The sequence below is a fragment of the Colossoma macropomum genome, unplaced genomic scaffold, assembly GCF_904425465.1.
Source record: "Colossoma macropomum unplaced genomic scaffold, Colossoma_macropomum, whole genome shotgun sequence".
Lineage (NCBI taxonomy): Eukaryota > Metazoa > Chordata > Actinopteri > Characiformes > Serrasalmidae > Colossoma > Colossoma macropomum.
The window spans coordinates 5714152-5729694 of record NW_023494791.1 but is presented as its reverse complement, the minus strand read 5'-3'; the positions used below and the strand labels follow the sequence as shown (position 1 = coordinate 5729694).

Sequence of the window (15543 nt, the reverse complement as noted above, 5' to 3'; positions counted from 1 at the left end):
TGACTTGGTAAGATGTGGGAACAAGATACTCGTGGCTAACTATATATTTGCCAACTGATGGCAAACTTAGTAATGGCTTAATAAGGTGTGAGAATAAGATAATTAAGTCATGGCCACAACTTAGTAAGGCATATACAAAGGCCTATACAATTGCAACCTGAACTGCAAACTAAGTCGTGGCTACCACTTAATTATTTCATTCTTGTGGCTATAATTTATCTCATCCACACACCTTACTGAGCCATGGTCACACATTATTTTTACTAAGAAGGATGTCACCAGCAGGGCTTGCTGTACCCCAACAGGAGAGCAGTATCTGCAGCTGCAAGGCCTCGACAAGCTTCTTAGGCTGAACCCCACAGAACTACAGAGGTTCAAACATACTTAGTAAACACATCTGACAGCAAATGCATCTACAACAGGTTTGGAACAACACATAAGGCAATTGTCCACCAAATTCACCCCAAAAAGGTAAATGTCAGATGGCGAGCTGTTGCTAGCTCCTATTTTTGGGTATCTTTTGCCCTTTTGAGGATTTTGATCAGTTTGCTGGCATTTACTTGAAGCGTTATATAAGAGTTTCCTGAAGCTTTTCCTTTGAGTCTCTCTGCCTTCAGATCTACAGCATCAATTACTCTCAGTGTATCTTTGCTATGTGTACAATGGACGGCGTATTTCATCCTATTGTCCGAGACTGCAGCTCTCTGCAGTTCTGGATTCCCACGATCTTTTCAGACGGATCAGCCAAGCCTGTGCAGACACTTGAACTCGGACCATGCGAGTGAGAGAGAATAGGTGAGTGAGTGGCAGAGAGAGAGAGAGAGAACAAGTCCCGTCTAGATCAGCAGAGCCTCTGTGACTGACAAACGTAAGACACGCCAAATTAAAATGCCCGTGTGATGTCTTCGGAGATAATTACACGTCCTTATCCCCTCTCAGTGTCTCCAAATGACATGACGTTTTTCTCCATCACAGAATCAGCTCAGCACGGTTTGCATACATATTACACACATATGCACAAACATTTTTTTCCATATATTTTATTTGTCTTCAATATTAGAGCAACAATATGGTGCTCTATATTAGATACCAAGCCTTGGACACAATTGCAACCTGATACTCTGACACATGGAGTAATATAAAATGCATTAGGTTTACAGCAGTTCATACCACACAGCATGTTAATAAACAAAGTTATAAATCATAAATGAGCATGACTTCCACATACAGGCAATTCAAATCACATGGTATCGCACATACAATACCAAATATAAATGAAATACTCAGCAAGTGACTAAAAAAAGTGAAAAATGGAAAGTAAACAAAGAAGGTGATTCATAATGGTTTATATGAACCAATTTTGGAACAATTAGCGACATGGTCCTTTGTTAGCTGGAGTTATTGTTGCTTTATATGCTTGTTTTAAAAGCCAATGCAATATAAATTTATCAAAAGGATGTTTTTCAGATCCATAGTGACCCTTTTGGTGCAAAGGAATAAACTAAGCATTTTATCTGGGCTCTATCTGGAAATTCTATGGTATCAGCCTAAAATTAAACTATTAATATATTACCGATAAATGTTGATGGAATCAATCCATATATAAATCTACAACGATCAGGCATAACATTTATGACCACCTCCTTGTTTTTATGCACATTGTCCATTTTATCAGCTCCACTTACTATATAGGAGCACTTTGTAGTTCTACAGTTACAGACTGTAGTCCATCTGTTTCTCTGCATACTTTGTTAGCCCCCTTTTACCCTGTTCTTCAGTGGTCAGGACCCCCATGGACCCTCACAGAGCAGGTACTATTTGGGTGGTGGATCATTCTCAGCACTACAGTAACACTGACGTGGTGGTGGTGTGTTAGTGTGTGTTGTGATGGTACGAGTGGATCAGACACAGCAGTGCTGCTGGAGTTTTTAAACACTGTGTCCACTCACTGTCCACTCTATTAGACACTCCTACCTTGTCAGTCCACCTTGTAGATGTAGTCAGAGTCAGCGACGACAGCTCATCTGCTGATGCACAGTTTGTGTTGTGGAGCTGATAAAATAGACAATGAGCGTAGAAACAAGGAGGTGGTCATAACGTTATGGCTGATCAGTGTATGTGTATATTGTTTTTCAGTTTTTGGCATAATTTGAAAATGCCTGTTGCTTTTTACATTGAGTGTACATTTCATGATGAATGGACCAAAAGAAATGTCCCAAAATTCTTTGGAAAAAAGTCTGGTTCCATTGACTTACATTAAAAGTAAAGTATTTTTTTTTTCTTTTTTTTCATGAAATTAATACAATATCATAAGCAAATCAAAATATTCATGTCATGATATCTCCCAAATAAATAATAGTCACGTATTACATCAGCACCACATTTGGTGACCATAATTATTTTCCACAGTTGTTGGCTTTCACAGATCTTTCCTGACATCACAACAAACAGAATGTCAGTTGAATGCATTTTCAGTTGAGGCTGAAGCAAATACATAAAAATAAAATATTTTTTTTATTGGGGGTTGAAAGGAACAAAACCCTGTTGCCTTTGATTGTTTTATTCAGTATAAAAATAAAGAAAGACAGAAAAGATACTCAGCTGCTATTACATGTATTTTTCATTGTTGTTCACTGCACTGTGAAGCGAGCCGTACAATTAAAACTTATTCAAAAATAAATAAATCAAATTCAAACTTCAGATTTATTGCTAAAACACCCTTGCAGTGAGTAATGTTTGTTTATTCAAGCCCCAGCTGTTTCCCTTTCAGTGGCTACTTTAAACATGTTCTTTAATAGCCGCGTACAATGAACAAAACAAAATTTACTTCAAGACAATTCAGATATATTTTTATAATGCAGTTAATCGTCAGCTAAAATTTCATATTGATGAAAGGCCTATCCCCAAAACATATTCCAAAACCCATTTGGGTTTGGATCAAGATGACTTATCTGCAGTAAAGAGGAAGTTCTTGGCATTTCTTGAACACCACTGGGCCAAAACGCACTGCATTGCATCAAACATAATGCTACTTCTGTTTCCAAGCACTGGCTAGTTGCCTACATGACCTCCAGCTCCGACTGAAATGATAATAGTGATATTGATATTTGTACTGACTGACTACAGCAGAAACAGCAGCACCAAAAAACTTACACAGTAGTCTAAATTTGGAGCGCTGACACTCCCTGTTCATTTCAAAGGTGCCAGTTGAACTCATTCAGAGGAAATCTCAGTTAGTGCATAAGATCAAGCTGAACAGTAGAAGCTTCCTTTTGGTTCCCTTTCTACACTGCCAGTTGTGGTCAATTGTAACATCCAGGGCAATCACTTTTCAGGAAGAATTCACATTTCAATAGCCGTGAGCCTGCTTCTATGTGTTGTTATTTGAAGAAGCTATCATTGTGAGCACCACAGACTTTTCTAGGCCTACATTCAAAACAGATGTGAGCAAGAAACACAAACCATTTGGTGAAATGAATTATTTCTCTGTGTTCGGGCGCAAGAAGCATTAAAGTAAAGTTGCTCTGCTCTCACGAAGACGGTATCATCTTCACATGAAATCCAGTCAACAATTTGCCACAGCACATGTATCTGAATGACGAATACGCAGCAAAAAAAGCAATTTGGACCATTTTTTCTCTTTTCAGCGCATGCATAGTCCCAGCTCACTGGTTCAAAAATGGGTGTTTGTTCTGTCAGAAATTTCTTGGCCCTGTGATACAGTCTATAAACTCATCATTTTCTCCCAAAGCAGACTGCCTCAGTAGTGCGCAGCTAGCCTATGGCTCCAGCACTCTACTCTATCATGTTTCCCTCATGTTTTTTAGTCGGAGCTGATGGCATTTTTAAATAAAATTAACTAATTTTTCAAACTCTTCCAACCCTCCAGCTACTGGATATTGTGGGAGTGTTTGGGGAAATGCCGTGACGAGAGAGAGGAAGATTTAAAAGCTCTCCTCCCACTCACTTAGCCAATATTGAACTAGATGTTCAAGTTAGTTTCATATTTTGTCGCTGTGTTGATGGACCAGCAAAGCAGCGCGTCAGATCAGCATCACGTGATCGCTCAGTCACATCACAGCTGGTGTGAACTTGAACTTTGCATCTAACTGGCGTGGTTGAAATATTAATTGGTTCATGAATGAGTAACAATGTTAATGGGTAGTTAATTGGGTATGTAATTCAGAACACGGCCACATTTAATTCCTTGTTTTAAGGGAATTACTGTAATAGTTATAGTCAGCCAGGCGCTTGTTTGTTGTGATGCATTTTATATTTATATTCAGTGAATGCACAAGAGAATGCACAAGTCACTGTCTTGAGATAACTTCAGAACTTTACAGGAGAAGGAAGAACAGCACTTTACGTTAATGTAACAGCTTTTAACTCCATATCATTTTGGAGCACTGCTATTGGACCATTCATCATGAAACATTCACACAATGTCAAAGGTAGCTGTAATGGTGAAAAACAAATGAATAAATAAAAAACAGTGCGATGCTATGTGTAACCTATACCAGGGGTGTCAAACTCAACCACTAAAGGGGCCATATTAAAAAATCTCAACGAATTTATTTCATTTTTAATTAATGTGCCATGACCTAATCTGGCCATTGTTTATTCAAAATACGCAAAAACTTCAGCAGTAAAATACAGAAACTTGTAGTAGACCAGAGAGGAGAATTCCCACTCTGCAATGTCTTCCGGTTTTCTCAAACGCTAGAGGGCGCTCCTGAGTGAGTCCAAAAAGAATGGGTTGATATGGAGCAATTTGAGCAAAATCATAGTTTATAAATGCTGAAACATTTTTAATGTAAAAGAATTCATTCATTTCCTGAACACAGAACAGCATAAAACATTTTAACATGTTATGTTTTTAAGAGCTTTTAAACTCGAGTTATAGGAGTTTAAAACAGCGCCTCATGTACGTTCATGACGTCAGTGAGCGCGAACAGCCAATGAGCTGCTCCGCTCGCCAATCAGTCATCACGCTCTAGCAGTAAAGCCCGCCTCCTGCTGCCCAAAAAACCTGTTGCTGTAGAAAAAAGGAAACATACAGGTGAGATTTCTTTGTTTTTTTAGTGAAATCCAAATCTAAAATTAAAGAAACGTTCTGGGCGAGAGATTAGAAACTATTTTAACTGTTTAGTTTTTAGTCGTTGAGCTCCATTCACTCCCTTTCATTGAGGACTCACTCGCGGGCGCCCTCTGCTGTTTAGTTGTCCTGTTTTTGATATAATGGGGGGGAAAGGAAGTGGCCAAGCTCCTCATAAACCGGCTCTGAGTAGACCTTGAAATATTACATGGGCACTTCAAATATTCCAAATTTAAATGTCCCCAGGAAGTAGGTCTTCTAAACCTATCTATTTGCCTGAACTAGACACTTGGCATCCTTTCTATGCTGCAAATTCATTAATACTCAGACTCAATTTCTGAGCTGCTGTGCTGACGTTAGGTGCTCACACTGGTTGAACTGCAGCTGAAATGCAGTTAGTACGTTTGGTGATACAACTGGTGTGGAATTGCACATAACTGTGTAGAATTGAGGTGTGACCACTGTCCAATACATTGTCGTTAGAGCGCACATTACATTGCAGTGCATGCTGGGGATTGTAGTGCAGCGCATTGTGAAACAGGCTAATATTAACAGAAAATTAAAATACTTTTGCATAGGATTGTGTCGTGGGCCTGATCTGGCCCACAAGCCCTGGGTTTGGGCTCTATACTTTCATACATACAAGTAGAGACTTGTCGTTAAGTCTGTGTGATATCACTGTCCAAAAAAGAAAAAATATGTTTTTTCAAAATAACAACTTTACAGGAAGAGGTGAACATGTTCTTAATTTTTTGTAAGTTAATGTAAAGAGGTTTTATTCCAAGTAATGCTGAAGTACTTCTATTGGTCTACTCATCATGAAATGTTCACACAGTATAAAACGTAGCCATCAGTTTCAAATGGTGTAAAAATAAATAAAGCGTTCAATTAATGAATTCATTTTAAATAACAGTAGTATTCTATGTATGGCTTTGTTCATTCTATACTTTCCTCTTATATAGCAGTACAGACCTCTCATTAAATCTGTATATCATCACAGTCCAAAGAACTAAACATGTGTCTCCAAAACAGTAACTTTACAGGACTGGCAAAATTTTTCTTAAATTTTAATGCTATTTATTACAAGGAAATGTTATTCCTAGTCATTTTGGAGCATTTCTATTGGTCCATTCATCATGGAATTTCCACACAGTGCAAAGGACAACTGCAGTGTTCAAATGATGTAGAAAAATAAAAGAATTGAAAAAAATGTAGATACATGGACAATAATATAGTACAGGGGTCAGCAACCCAAATGTTAAGAAGAGCCATTTTGTCCTTTTAGCAAAAAATCAAACCACAATTTTATGTCTATTTTACCATCTTGGGTGTAAATATGTCTCAGTATGTGCTAATGTGCTGGTATAGACTAAAAATATAAACAAAAACGCAGACTAATTTTGCTCTGCTTTAAACTTTAGCTCAGCTATAGTCATCATTTAAGGTGGAACGGGAAAATTCTCATTCCTTCTCATTTGCCAGCTTCTTATGATTTTTAGTGTTTGACAGTTTCTTGTTGCAGATTAAACGTATCAGGAAACCAGCAGGAGTGATTATAAATGCAAATCGACTCCAAATTATTGATGTTCGTCTTAAATCTTTTTCTTTGCCTTTTCCCTTTTTGACCACTGATATAGTATGATAATGATGATGATAAACATACCAAGCCAGAGCATTTGTCAATCTAGCGCTGTATATCAAAGGTCTTCTTCTCACATTCTTAAAAATAAAGGTGTCATATAGTGTTCTTTGGAGCGGAACCATAGAGGAACCTCCTTTTGGTTGCCTTAACATCCTTTCAATGGAAGAACTACTTTCACACATGAGATGTGCAAGAAGATTTTTTTTAAAAGAATGTAAAGATTCTTTACCATTTAATAGTTTTACCTAAGCCAAGTACCATTCAGGAACCTTTACTTTAACGAGTGTGGCTATCAACAGTAAAAACCATAGCAACATGTCTAAACTCGCCATGCTGATTCACCAGATGCAGTGAGCGTGGGGGAGTTGTTGCCTCCACAAAGCTGCTACAAAGTGCAACATTTTTGCTTTCCTCTGCCTTCACTATAATCAGTCTCACTACAGGCCATTGTAAAGGTAAATTAAATGCAAAACAACGTGTCTATTAAGCACGGATTATCGCTATCTCGGCGCGAACACTGTCGAACTAAATGTTGTCAACAAAGGTGGCAGCTGAGAAATGCTGTCCTCAGTTTAGCCTTCAGCCATTCACTAGATATTGGACTGGGACTGCTGTCCTGAATTGCTGTTCTGTAAACTCTCGAGTGAGCTACACAATTTGAGTGAGATTGTATGGGCAAGCTGATGCTGCTGTCGACTGCAGAACTCATGTCCGCCTCTTCCCTGGCCATCCGTATGTCCAGACTCTTTGACAATAAGCGCACCTGCGATACTGAGTTTCACCATTTGTAAAGCTGCACCATGTAAGATTTTTGTTAGAATTGAAAGAAGTAACGTTACTGAGTCAGGAGAATAAAAACAGGCTAAAATATTGTGTGCGCTGCTGCGATTCACCCTGTAAAGCCTGAAATGGTCATTTAAAAGTCAGCGGCATTGGATTTTGCAGATTTAATTCCTTCTTCAGGCCATGTCATACATCTTTATGTATTAACATCACATGCACAGGCTCAGAAAGAAGGTCAGCCCCTCCCTACCTGATGCCAATGGTCAAAACTCAAACTGTACTTTGAGCCCTTTGAGCTTCAAGTACAGATGGCTTGACCCGCCATCCTTCATAATGCGTAGAAGACAAGCATCAAGACTTTTCTATGTCCTGGCAACCAGGTGGTGGAACCAACTCCCACTAGCTGTTCAAACAGCAGAGTCTCTCACGGTTTTCAAACGCAGACTGAAAACACGTCTCTTTATGCAGCACTTAAATGAGCACTGAGTTAAGTATTAATTGTAATGTATTGTAATGCACTCAATGAAATGTATTGCACTGTGCTGTGTTTAATTCTGTTCTTTTTTCTCTGGGTATCTGTTTCTAGCAGTATCTGAGCTCAGAACGAGCTTTCTCTCTAAACTATTCGTAACTAGCAAAGATACTTTCTCTAGATAGACAAAGCACTTTTTGTAAGTCGCTCTGGATAAGAGCGTCTGCTAAATGCTGTAAATGGAAATGTTTAGGTCTCAAATGCAGAATCAACATTATACTGATGAAGATATGATGACAATAGTATATAATTCACTCACATCCTCAAAAGATGCACTCTTCACCAAATTTTGACTGAGTTCTCTTTGAATTCTCTCTGGCTTTGGTCATTCTATACTTTCCTCTTACATAGCAGTACAGACCTCTCACTAAATCTCTATGATATCATCACCATCCAAAGAACTAAACATGTATCTCCAAAACAGTAACTTTACAGGACTGGCAAAAAAAATCTCTTAAATTTTAATGCTATTTATTACAAGGAAATGTTATTCCTAGTCACTCTGGAGCATTTCTATTGGTCCATTCATCATGGAATTTCCACACAGTGCAAAGGACAACTGTAGTGTTCAAATGATGAAGATATGATGACAATAGTATATAATTCACTCACATCCTCAGAAGATGCGCCCTTCACCAAGTTTTGACTGAGTTCTCTTTGAATTCTCTTTCAGTCATCAGATTCATCCACTCAGGGAAGGGGTCTGAAGCACAACCTGTGTTACAATATGTTCTTCCACATTTTGCATGCAATTACACATTTCCACCAGAGAGATCTCCAAATCCCCAAAACCTGAATAGTGCAGCTTTACGATAATTCACTACATAAACACCCTTCGCCACGGCTTTCTCTGTGTTTTTCTGAAGCACCTGATACTTTTCATTTTTGGACGAGTTTGATATTGAGTCCAGGTTTAGGTATCACTAAAGCTCCGCCAACATGTCTCTCTGCACCAACTTACCTTCAGAATCAGGACGTTATTTGTATGAGAGGTGGGAAAGAAAGGCATGAAGGGAAAAGTTGAAACTGTGCAGTTAAATGGAACAATGGCCAGACTTAGAGTGCATATAAAGTGCCTCTTCAGAAAGAAAATCCTTGAAGTCTCTTGACTCAATATAATACAAGCGCATTTTTCACACCTTTCCTTTTTTTCCCATGCTTTGGCGCCACTTTTTCCCCCTCTTCACAAAATGCCTGACCAAATTTAGTCTCAAATCTATCAGCTTAGTGTCATCGGTGGCTTCGTCTGTGCCAGAACATCAGACATAATGAAAAAATGAACAAAAAAGCAACAAGAAACAAGAAACCTTGTTCAAATGAGCCCAAAACAGTGCCAACCTGAGGCCTAATTAAAATGCATATTTTTCTGAATTGCAAGCCATTTAGGCCTTCTCCTTTTCTGCTGCTGATCTCCATAACCTTAAAATCACATTAATAGATGAAAAAGGCAACACCGTTTCTGCTGACTGGGTCTGCTTTGAAATGCAAATGCTTTAATCGGTTATATATGTATGACAGAGTCCCCTACATGCGTACTTTAAATCGGCCATTCTGTCCGGAACCCAGACGCCTCAGAAGTGATGACCACACAACAATCAGTGGAAGAAAGGAGAAAGAAAAACGATGCAAACAAAGAAATAAACACCAGCGCAGGCAGGACATTTTGAGGTGAGGGAAGAGCTGTCACTGACTTAAAATAAAAGGTTCCTCTGCCACATCGGAGCCAGCTGTCCAGTAAATAATTGATGTTTTTGGCTCCTAACTTTGCATCTGCCAGACTAATCAACTTCATTCTAGTGATGTGGCATGTTTATACAGGATCAGCATTTTAATTATTTGACAGGCCTCTTTTTAGCTGCCTCACAACGTTGGCCAACATGCAGGTTTGCGTGTTTGTTTATGTAAGTGGAGGCTTTATTTTTCATAAGAATAACGTATTAAATCTCTTCACTGCCCAATCATTCAACTTCTGAATAATATCCCAGCTGTAAAATACTTTTAAACAGTATATCAATATTACGTGCATGAGAGAAATTAACATATATTAATCAACAAAGCGACATTTCAACTCAATTAGGCGGCTTGAGTCAACATGGGCCTTTGCGTTTTAATATACGGGGCCTTGAAAGGCCTCTGCTCAATCTCTTTTCCCTCAAGACCTCGAATGTCACATTTGCATGCGGGGCTTGAGGTCGGACACATTCAGAATGTCTTGCAGTTTGGCAACAACTCAATGTCATCTAATTGTCACTGTGGATCTGCCTTGGGCCATCAAGCAGGCATCTTATAGCGAGTGGGTAACGTTGTTAAATTGGGCCTGCGTCCCTTTCATGCTTGAGAAGATTGTATCAAACACTGTTGCTGACCACTGGCAGTGACGGTTTTTCAGTCTTGACAGTCTGAGTGATTGTACATACTGGCAAGAGCAAAAACGTGCAGGGTAACATAAAGCTAGCATCGAGCTGTTTCACTGTCCATTGAATGTTGATGTGCTACAGTTTTTCACTCATGTTTGATGCGGAAGCATGATTAAGAGAACGAATCTGCTCGTTACACCTCAGCAATGGTCATCTTTGCATCATACAGCACTACTTTCTCATAAATAGGGATGAAATGCCTCATATCATTACTGTCCATTACAAAACACATGTATTTCAATTGTTTTCAATTTTTCTTTTTCCACGTTATTTGAACACAGCTGCCCTTTACAGTCTGTGAAAATGTCACGAATAGACCAACAGAAATGTTCAGAAATTCAATCTCTTTACAGTAACGTACATTAGAAGTTAAGAGCGTTTTTGCCTTCTACTGTAGAGCTTCCACTTTGGAGATACGTGATTATTATTAGTTTTTTTTTTGGACAGTGGTGATATGTTCTTCGATAATCTTATGAAGCTTTCTCCTTCACAGATAAACTATACTCCTGGCAAAATGGGTACTCTGTAGTATGAAGGTTCTATAAACAGAACCCTCCTTGGTGCTACCTAGAGCCATTTTAGACAGTTTAAAGAAAACATATACCACAGGTTTTCCATCATAGAACCACTTAGACATACACTCTTAAAAATAGTTCTTCAAGGGTTCTTTAGTGACGGCAATGACTGTATACAGAACCACAAACACTCAAACCATTTGAATGCAAAAATGAACATGGTTAAACGGTTCTTCTCTATGATAAAAAACTGCTCTAGTTGGTTCTTTAAAGAAAGTATTTTTTAAACATTGCACCAAAAAGCACTCTGCTATTGTTACAGATCATAAAACCTCTTGTTTTAGAACGCTTTTTTGCAAAAAAGTGTACAATGCATTCTTTGAGTATTCGCTGTTCTAAATATAGCCACTGCCTTTACTAAAGAAACCTTGAAGAAACAATTTTAAGGGTGTATGGTCAAATTACTCCCCTCTCTGACAGAAAGCCTGTTGTGTATGGCTCTTTAAAAAACACTGTACAAAATACAACACCAAGAAAGCACTCAAGTCACAGAATCTTTTCTTTTGGTGCTATATAAGAACCATTTGATGCAAAGAGTGTAGAATGCATACAAGCAGCTCTTTAGGAGTTTGTTGTTCTATATGTAACCACTGCCTTTACTAAAGAACTCCTTTTTAAAAGTGGAATTCCAATTATTTTTCAAAATTTCATAATTCTTCATAATTTAATGGTTCAGCTGTAAACAAAGCCGTTCAGAGTGGTTTGGTGTGAAATGCTCCATTCTAGAGAAACTTATAGCGTCTGAATTGTTCACAGTGGTGGTGATGGGAACTATATACATATACATACACACACACACACACACACACACACGCACACACATCATCTAAACCGCTTATCCTTCTGGGTCGCGGTGGAGTGCTGGAGACTATCCCAGCTATCATTGGACGGAAGGCAGTATACACCCTGGACAGGTCGCCAGTCCATCGCAGGGCAACTAATATATATATATATATATAGACACACATTACATATACAAACTCAAAAGACAGTTGTAGGTTCACTGGTAGTTTTGGACAGTAAATAAAATGTCTATATTTGTGTTGTAGTCATGGTGACCCCTGGTTCCTATCACCACCACTGTAAAGACATCTGAGTCTCTACAAACAACCATTTCACATCAAACCACTCTGAATGACTCTGTTTACATCCCAACGATTGAGTTATGCAGCAATTTTGAAAAATCGGTGGAATTCCCCTTCAGGGGTGCTGGATCGATCCTCAGATTGCACTGCCTTTTTTATTCGCAACCTCATGCCTGATAAATTCAGATTAATTGTCTGTCCCCCAAAATTCCCCGCATGCCTTTGAACAAAGACCAGCTCCCGTCACTGCCATTAACTCTGATGACAAAACTAATGATTCTTTCTCCAGCTTGAAAAACAGCGGCCCGAGCATCACCGACTCCTCTGGAACAGCGCGAGGAGGACCACACAGCCAGCTCACGGACCGGTCAGAGAAGGTAAAAGGTGCTCGTTAAATAAATAAATGAGACTGGCTGTGAGATGAATGGAGGTTAAGGTGGAGAGCGCGCATCATCTGACTCCACTCACTTTGCACTGCGTCGCCGTTTTCCTCCCACTGTCTCCTAACGAGCGTTCGCGGGGGGCTGACCTGGGCACGTGGGCTCGTTTGGGGACACATTCGAATTTACATCAAGCGTCCAGACGGCCGGTGAGCGCATGCACGGAGCTAGAGCGCGTCAAACAGGCCGGACGTGACGGACAGGGGTCCTGCTCTTGGAGATCTACCACCCTGGAGAGCTCAGATCCAACACACCTGACGCCCCTGAAGACCTTCATTAACTGGATCAGGTGTGTTAGATTAGGGTTGGAGCTAAACTCTGGAGGGTGGTAGATCTCCAGGAACTGGATTAGGATCTCCAGATTAGGAACGCCAATAAAGAGGTAGAGCTGGACAGCATGGCTGCGGTCATGAATGGTCTCCAAGGTTGGTCAGAGCAGCTGAAAAGCAAGTTCTCTCCTCAATCTGCTCAACCATGAAGGCTTAGAGATCAGATATGGAGGCTTCCACGCCATCCTGCTGCACCCTCACCGTCATCATGGTCTTATAGAGTGAGGTTAAATAAATCAGCGTCGTGGTGAAGGAGGCACCAGCCTGGCGAAGGCTCAGTCAACAAGTCGTGATGATTACTCAATGTCAAACAGACTAAGTTAATAGAAGAGGCTGGACGCCTGTTTGGGCCCTGCTGCGTTGGGCTTTATTGGCTCACCGTGCTCTACAAAAGTTTATCTCACACTGTGTCTGCCCATTAGGCTGGGCCTAACTTTTTTCCCCCCATATGTCCCCCAGTTCTCTCCCTCAATAGATAAGAAAAAATGCACTAAAATCCCCTTGGATGCTTTATCTTTCCATTCTTTTCCCATTTTGCCACTCCAGGCGCACACGTAGGCTCTTTCCACGCAGCCTTATTCTAAATTTTGCCATTTCTCCTTACTGACAAGCTCATGAGTCACCCATTCGGATTGAAGTTAGGGGGGATTTTTTCCCCCCACGTCTCAGCCTACGTTCAATAACAGACAGCAAGCCTAGCAGGTGCTCCAATCCGTTTGCGCCAGCTTACAACGGGCGCAATCGCAACTTATACACTGCAACAGCAACAGCAAGTTGTTGTGAAGTAGCTCCACCACAAAAAAGCCATGAAGCATCAGCGCACAGCGTTTGCTCCTCTGGTGGGAATGGATGAGGGGTGATGAGGGGTAAGGGGGGGGGGCGCACACCTGACGAAGAAGTCAGTCGCTCTTCCAGGCCGATTGCGCTGACGCCAAAACAAAACCAACACCGCAAAAAGAGAGAAGCACTTTGGAAACTCACCGTTCGCTGCGGTGATCAGACCTGCGAAAAGCAGCAGGATGTGCTTGAATGTCCCCATGGCAGGCATGTCCGCTGTTATTCCACGCAGCATTGCCCCCCCTCCCCTCCTCCTCCTCCACCTCCTCCTCCTCCCTCCCCAAACCAGCCCTCCTCGCTCTGTGCCGATTTCTTCTTCAGCGATCACAGTAAGGCATAGAGATCCAGCTTTGGCGAGGAGTCGTGGCGCAGCCCGTGGTGCAGGGGCTTGCCTGCGTTCGCGCTCATATCACCCAGGAGGAGCCGCAGAGGGAGCTGCTGAGACGGAGCGGAGCGCCGGAGCGGTGCGGTGGCGGGAGCGGAATGGGCTGGAGAGAGCAGGGGGAGCCGAGGCAGTGCGCTGGACTCAACCATCGCGGTGCGATGCAGGGGAAAAAAAGAGAGAGAGGAGAGAGAGAGAACGTATAGCAGCCCTCCCTCCCCTCAACGGCGCGCGCGCTGCTGCTCCGCTCGCGCGTACCTGACCAAACGTCTACAGCAGGCTTACAACATTAGCGCTGTGAGCTGGCAACGATGAAAGGGGTCGGGGGGGGGGACGACGACAACAAAAAGAGATAAGAAGGTGGGCTGCGGGGGCAGAGGAGAGAAAAAAGACGTGAATGTGATCGTAAAAAGGTGTAGAGATTGTTTTACCCATCTTTACATTCATTTTAGTTCAATCTCTCATTTCTTTTTGCAAAATCAAGCACGCACATTAGACGTGTTAGGAAAAGGACGCCTCCCACACAGCAACATGAAACCTGTGTGCGTGCGTAACAGAGCGAGAGACACGCAAAAAGAGCCAGAGAGTGGGTGAGAGAGAGAGAGATAGGGGTAGAGAGAGGTTGTGCGTTTATGCATCCCATTTGTGTAGATTAACAACTGGCACGTCTTCATTCAGTCGACCTAATAAACATCTAATAGCAAAATGAAGCAGACTGACAACACACACACACACACACACACACACACACACACAGTTCACGCATCACACTGGAAGTGAGACGATCACCGGGGACAAAAACGTGCCCACGAATCTGAAGGGCCCCATTTCTGACCAGCCAGGAGATATAAAGTGTGACTCTGCTGCCATCTGCTGAAATTCTTTTAAACGGAGTTGGCCAAGCAGGCAGGGACACTGAGAAACCGGCTTTTACATAATTTAAACATGTCGATAAGATGCGCTACATCAACGCGATTCCTGCCAAAAGAAGTAAACTGAAAATCAGCTACTCCGCAAAATCTCCTGAAAGTGCTGACAATGTTTTTCATTAATCAAGCTTTAATCACGTATTGTCTTGCAATTAGTTGCTATTGCTTAATCCAGATAATGAGAGACAAGAGGCGATACGAGATGATGAGAGACAATAAGAGAAAATGAGAGACAATAAGAGACAATGTGAAACCACAAGAGACAATAAGAGACAATGTGAGACAATAAGAGACAAGAGAAAATAAGAGACAGTGAGAGAAAATAAGAGACAAAAAGAGATGAGAGACAATAAGAGACAACATAAGACAATAAAAGACAATAAGAGACAATAAAAGACAATAAGACACAATAAGAGACAACAAGAGACAGTCAGATACAAAGACATAATAAGAGACAACAAGAGACAATGAGACAAGAGACAATAAGAGACAATGAG

At 40.9% G+C, this 15543-nt stretch overlaps 1 protein-coding gene across 1 annotated transcript in view; it reads right to left on the bottom strand.

Annotated features, from left to right (window-relative positions):
* Nucleotides 1-13980, bottom strand: part of LOC118810153 (CUB and sushi domain-containing protein 1-like) — a 597007-nt gene extending 583027 nt beyond the window's left edge. The window contains 1 exon segment of the mRNA XM_036573713.1: nt 13880-13980. Coding sequence (XP_036429606.1) covers nt 13880-13970 — 91 coding nt within the window. The 5' untranslated portion in view covers nt 13971-13980.
* Nucleotides 13981-15543: the final 1563 nt, after the last annotated feature.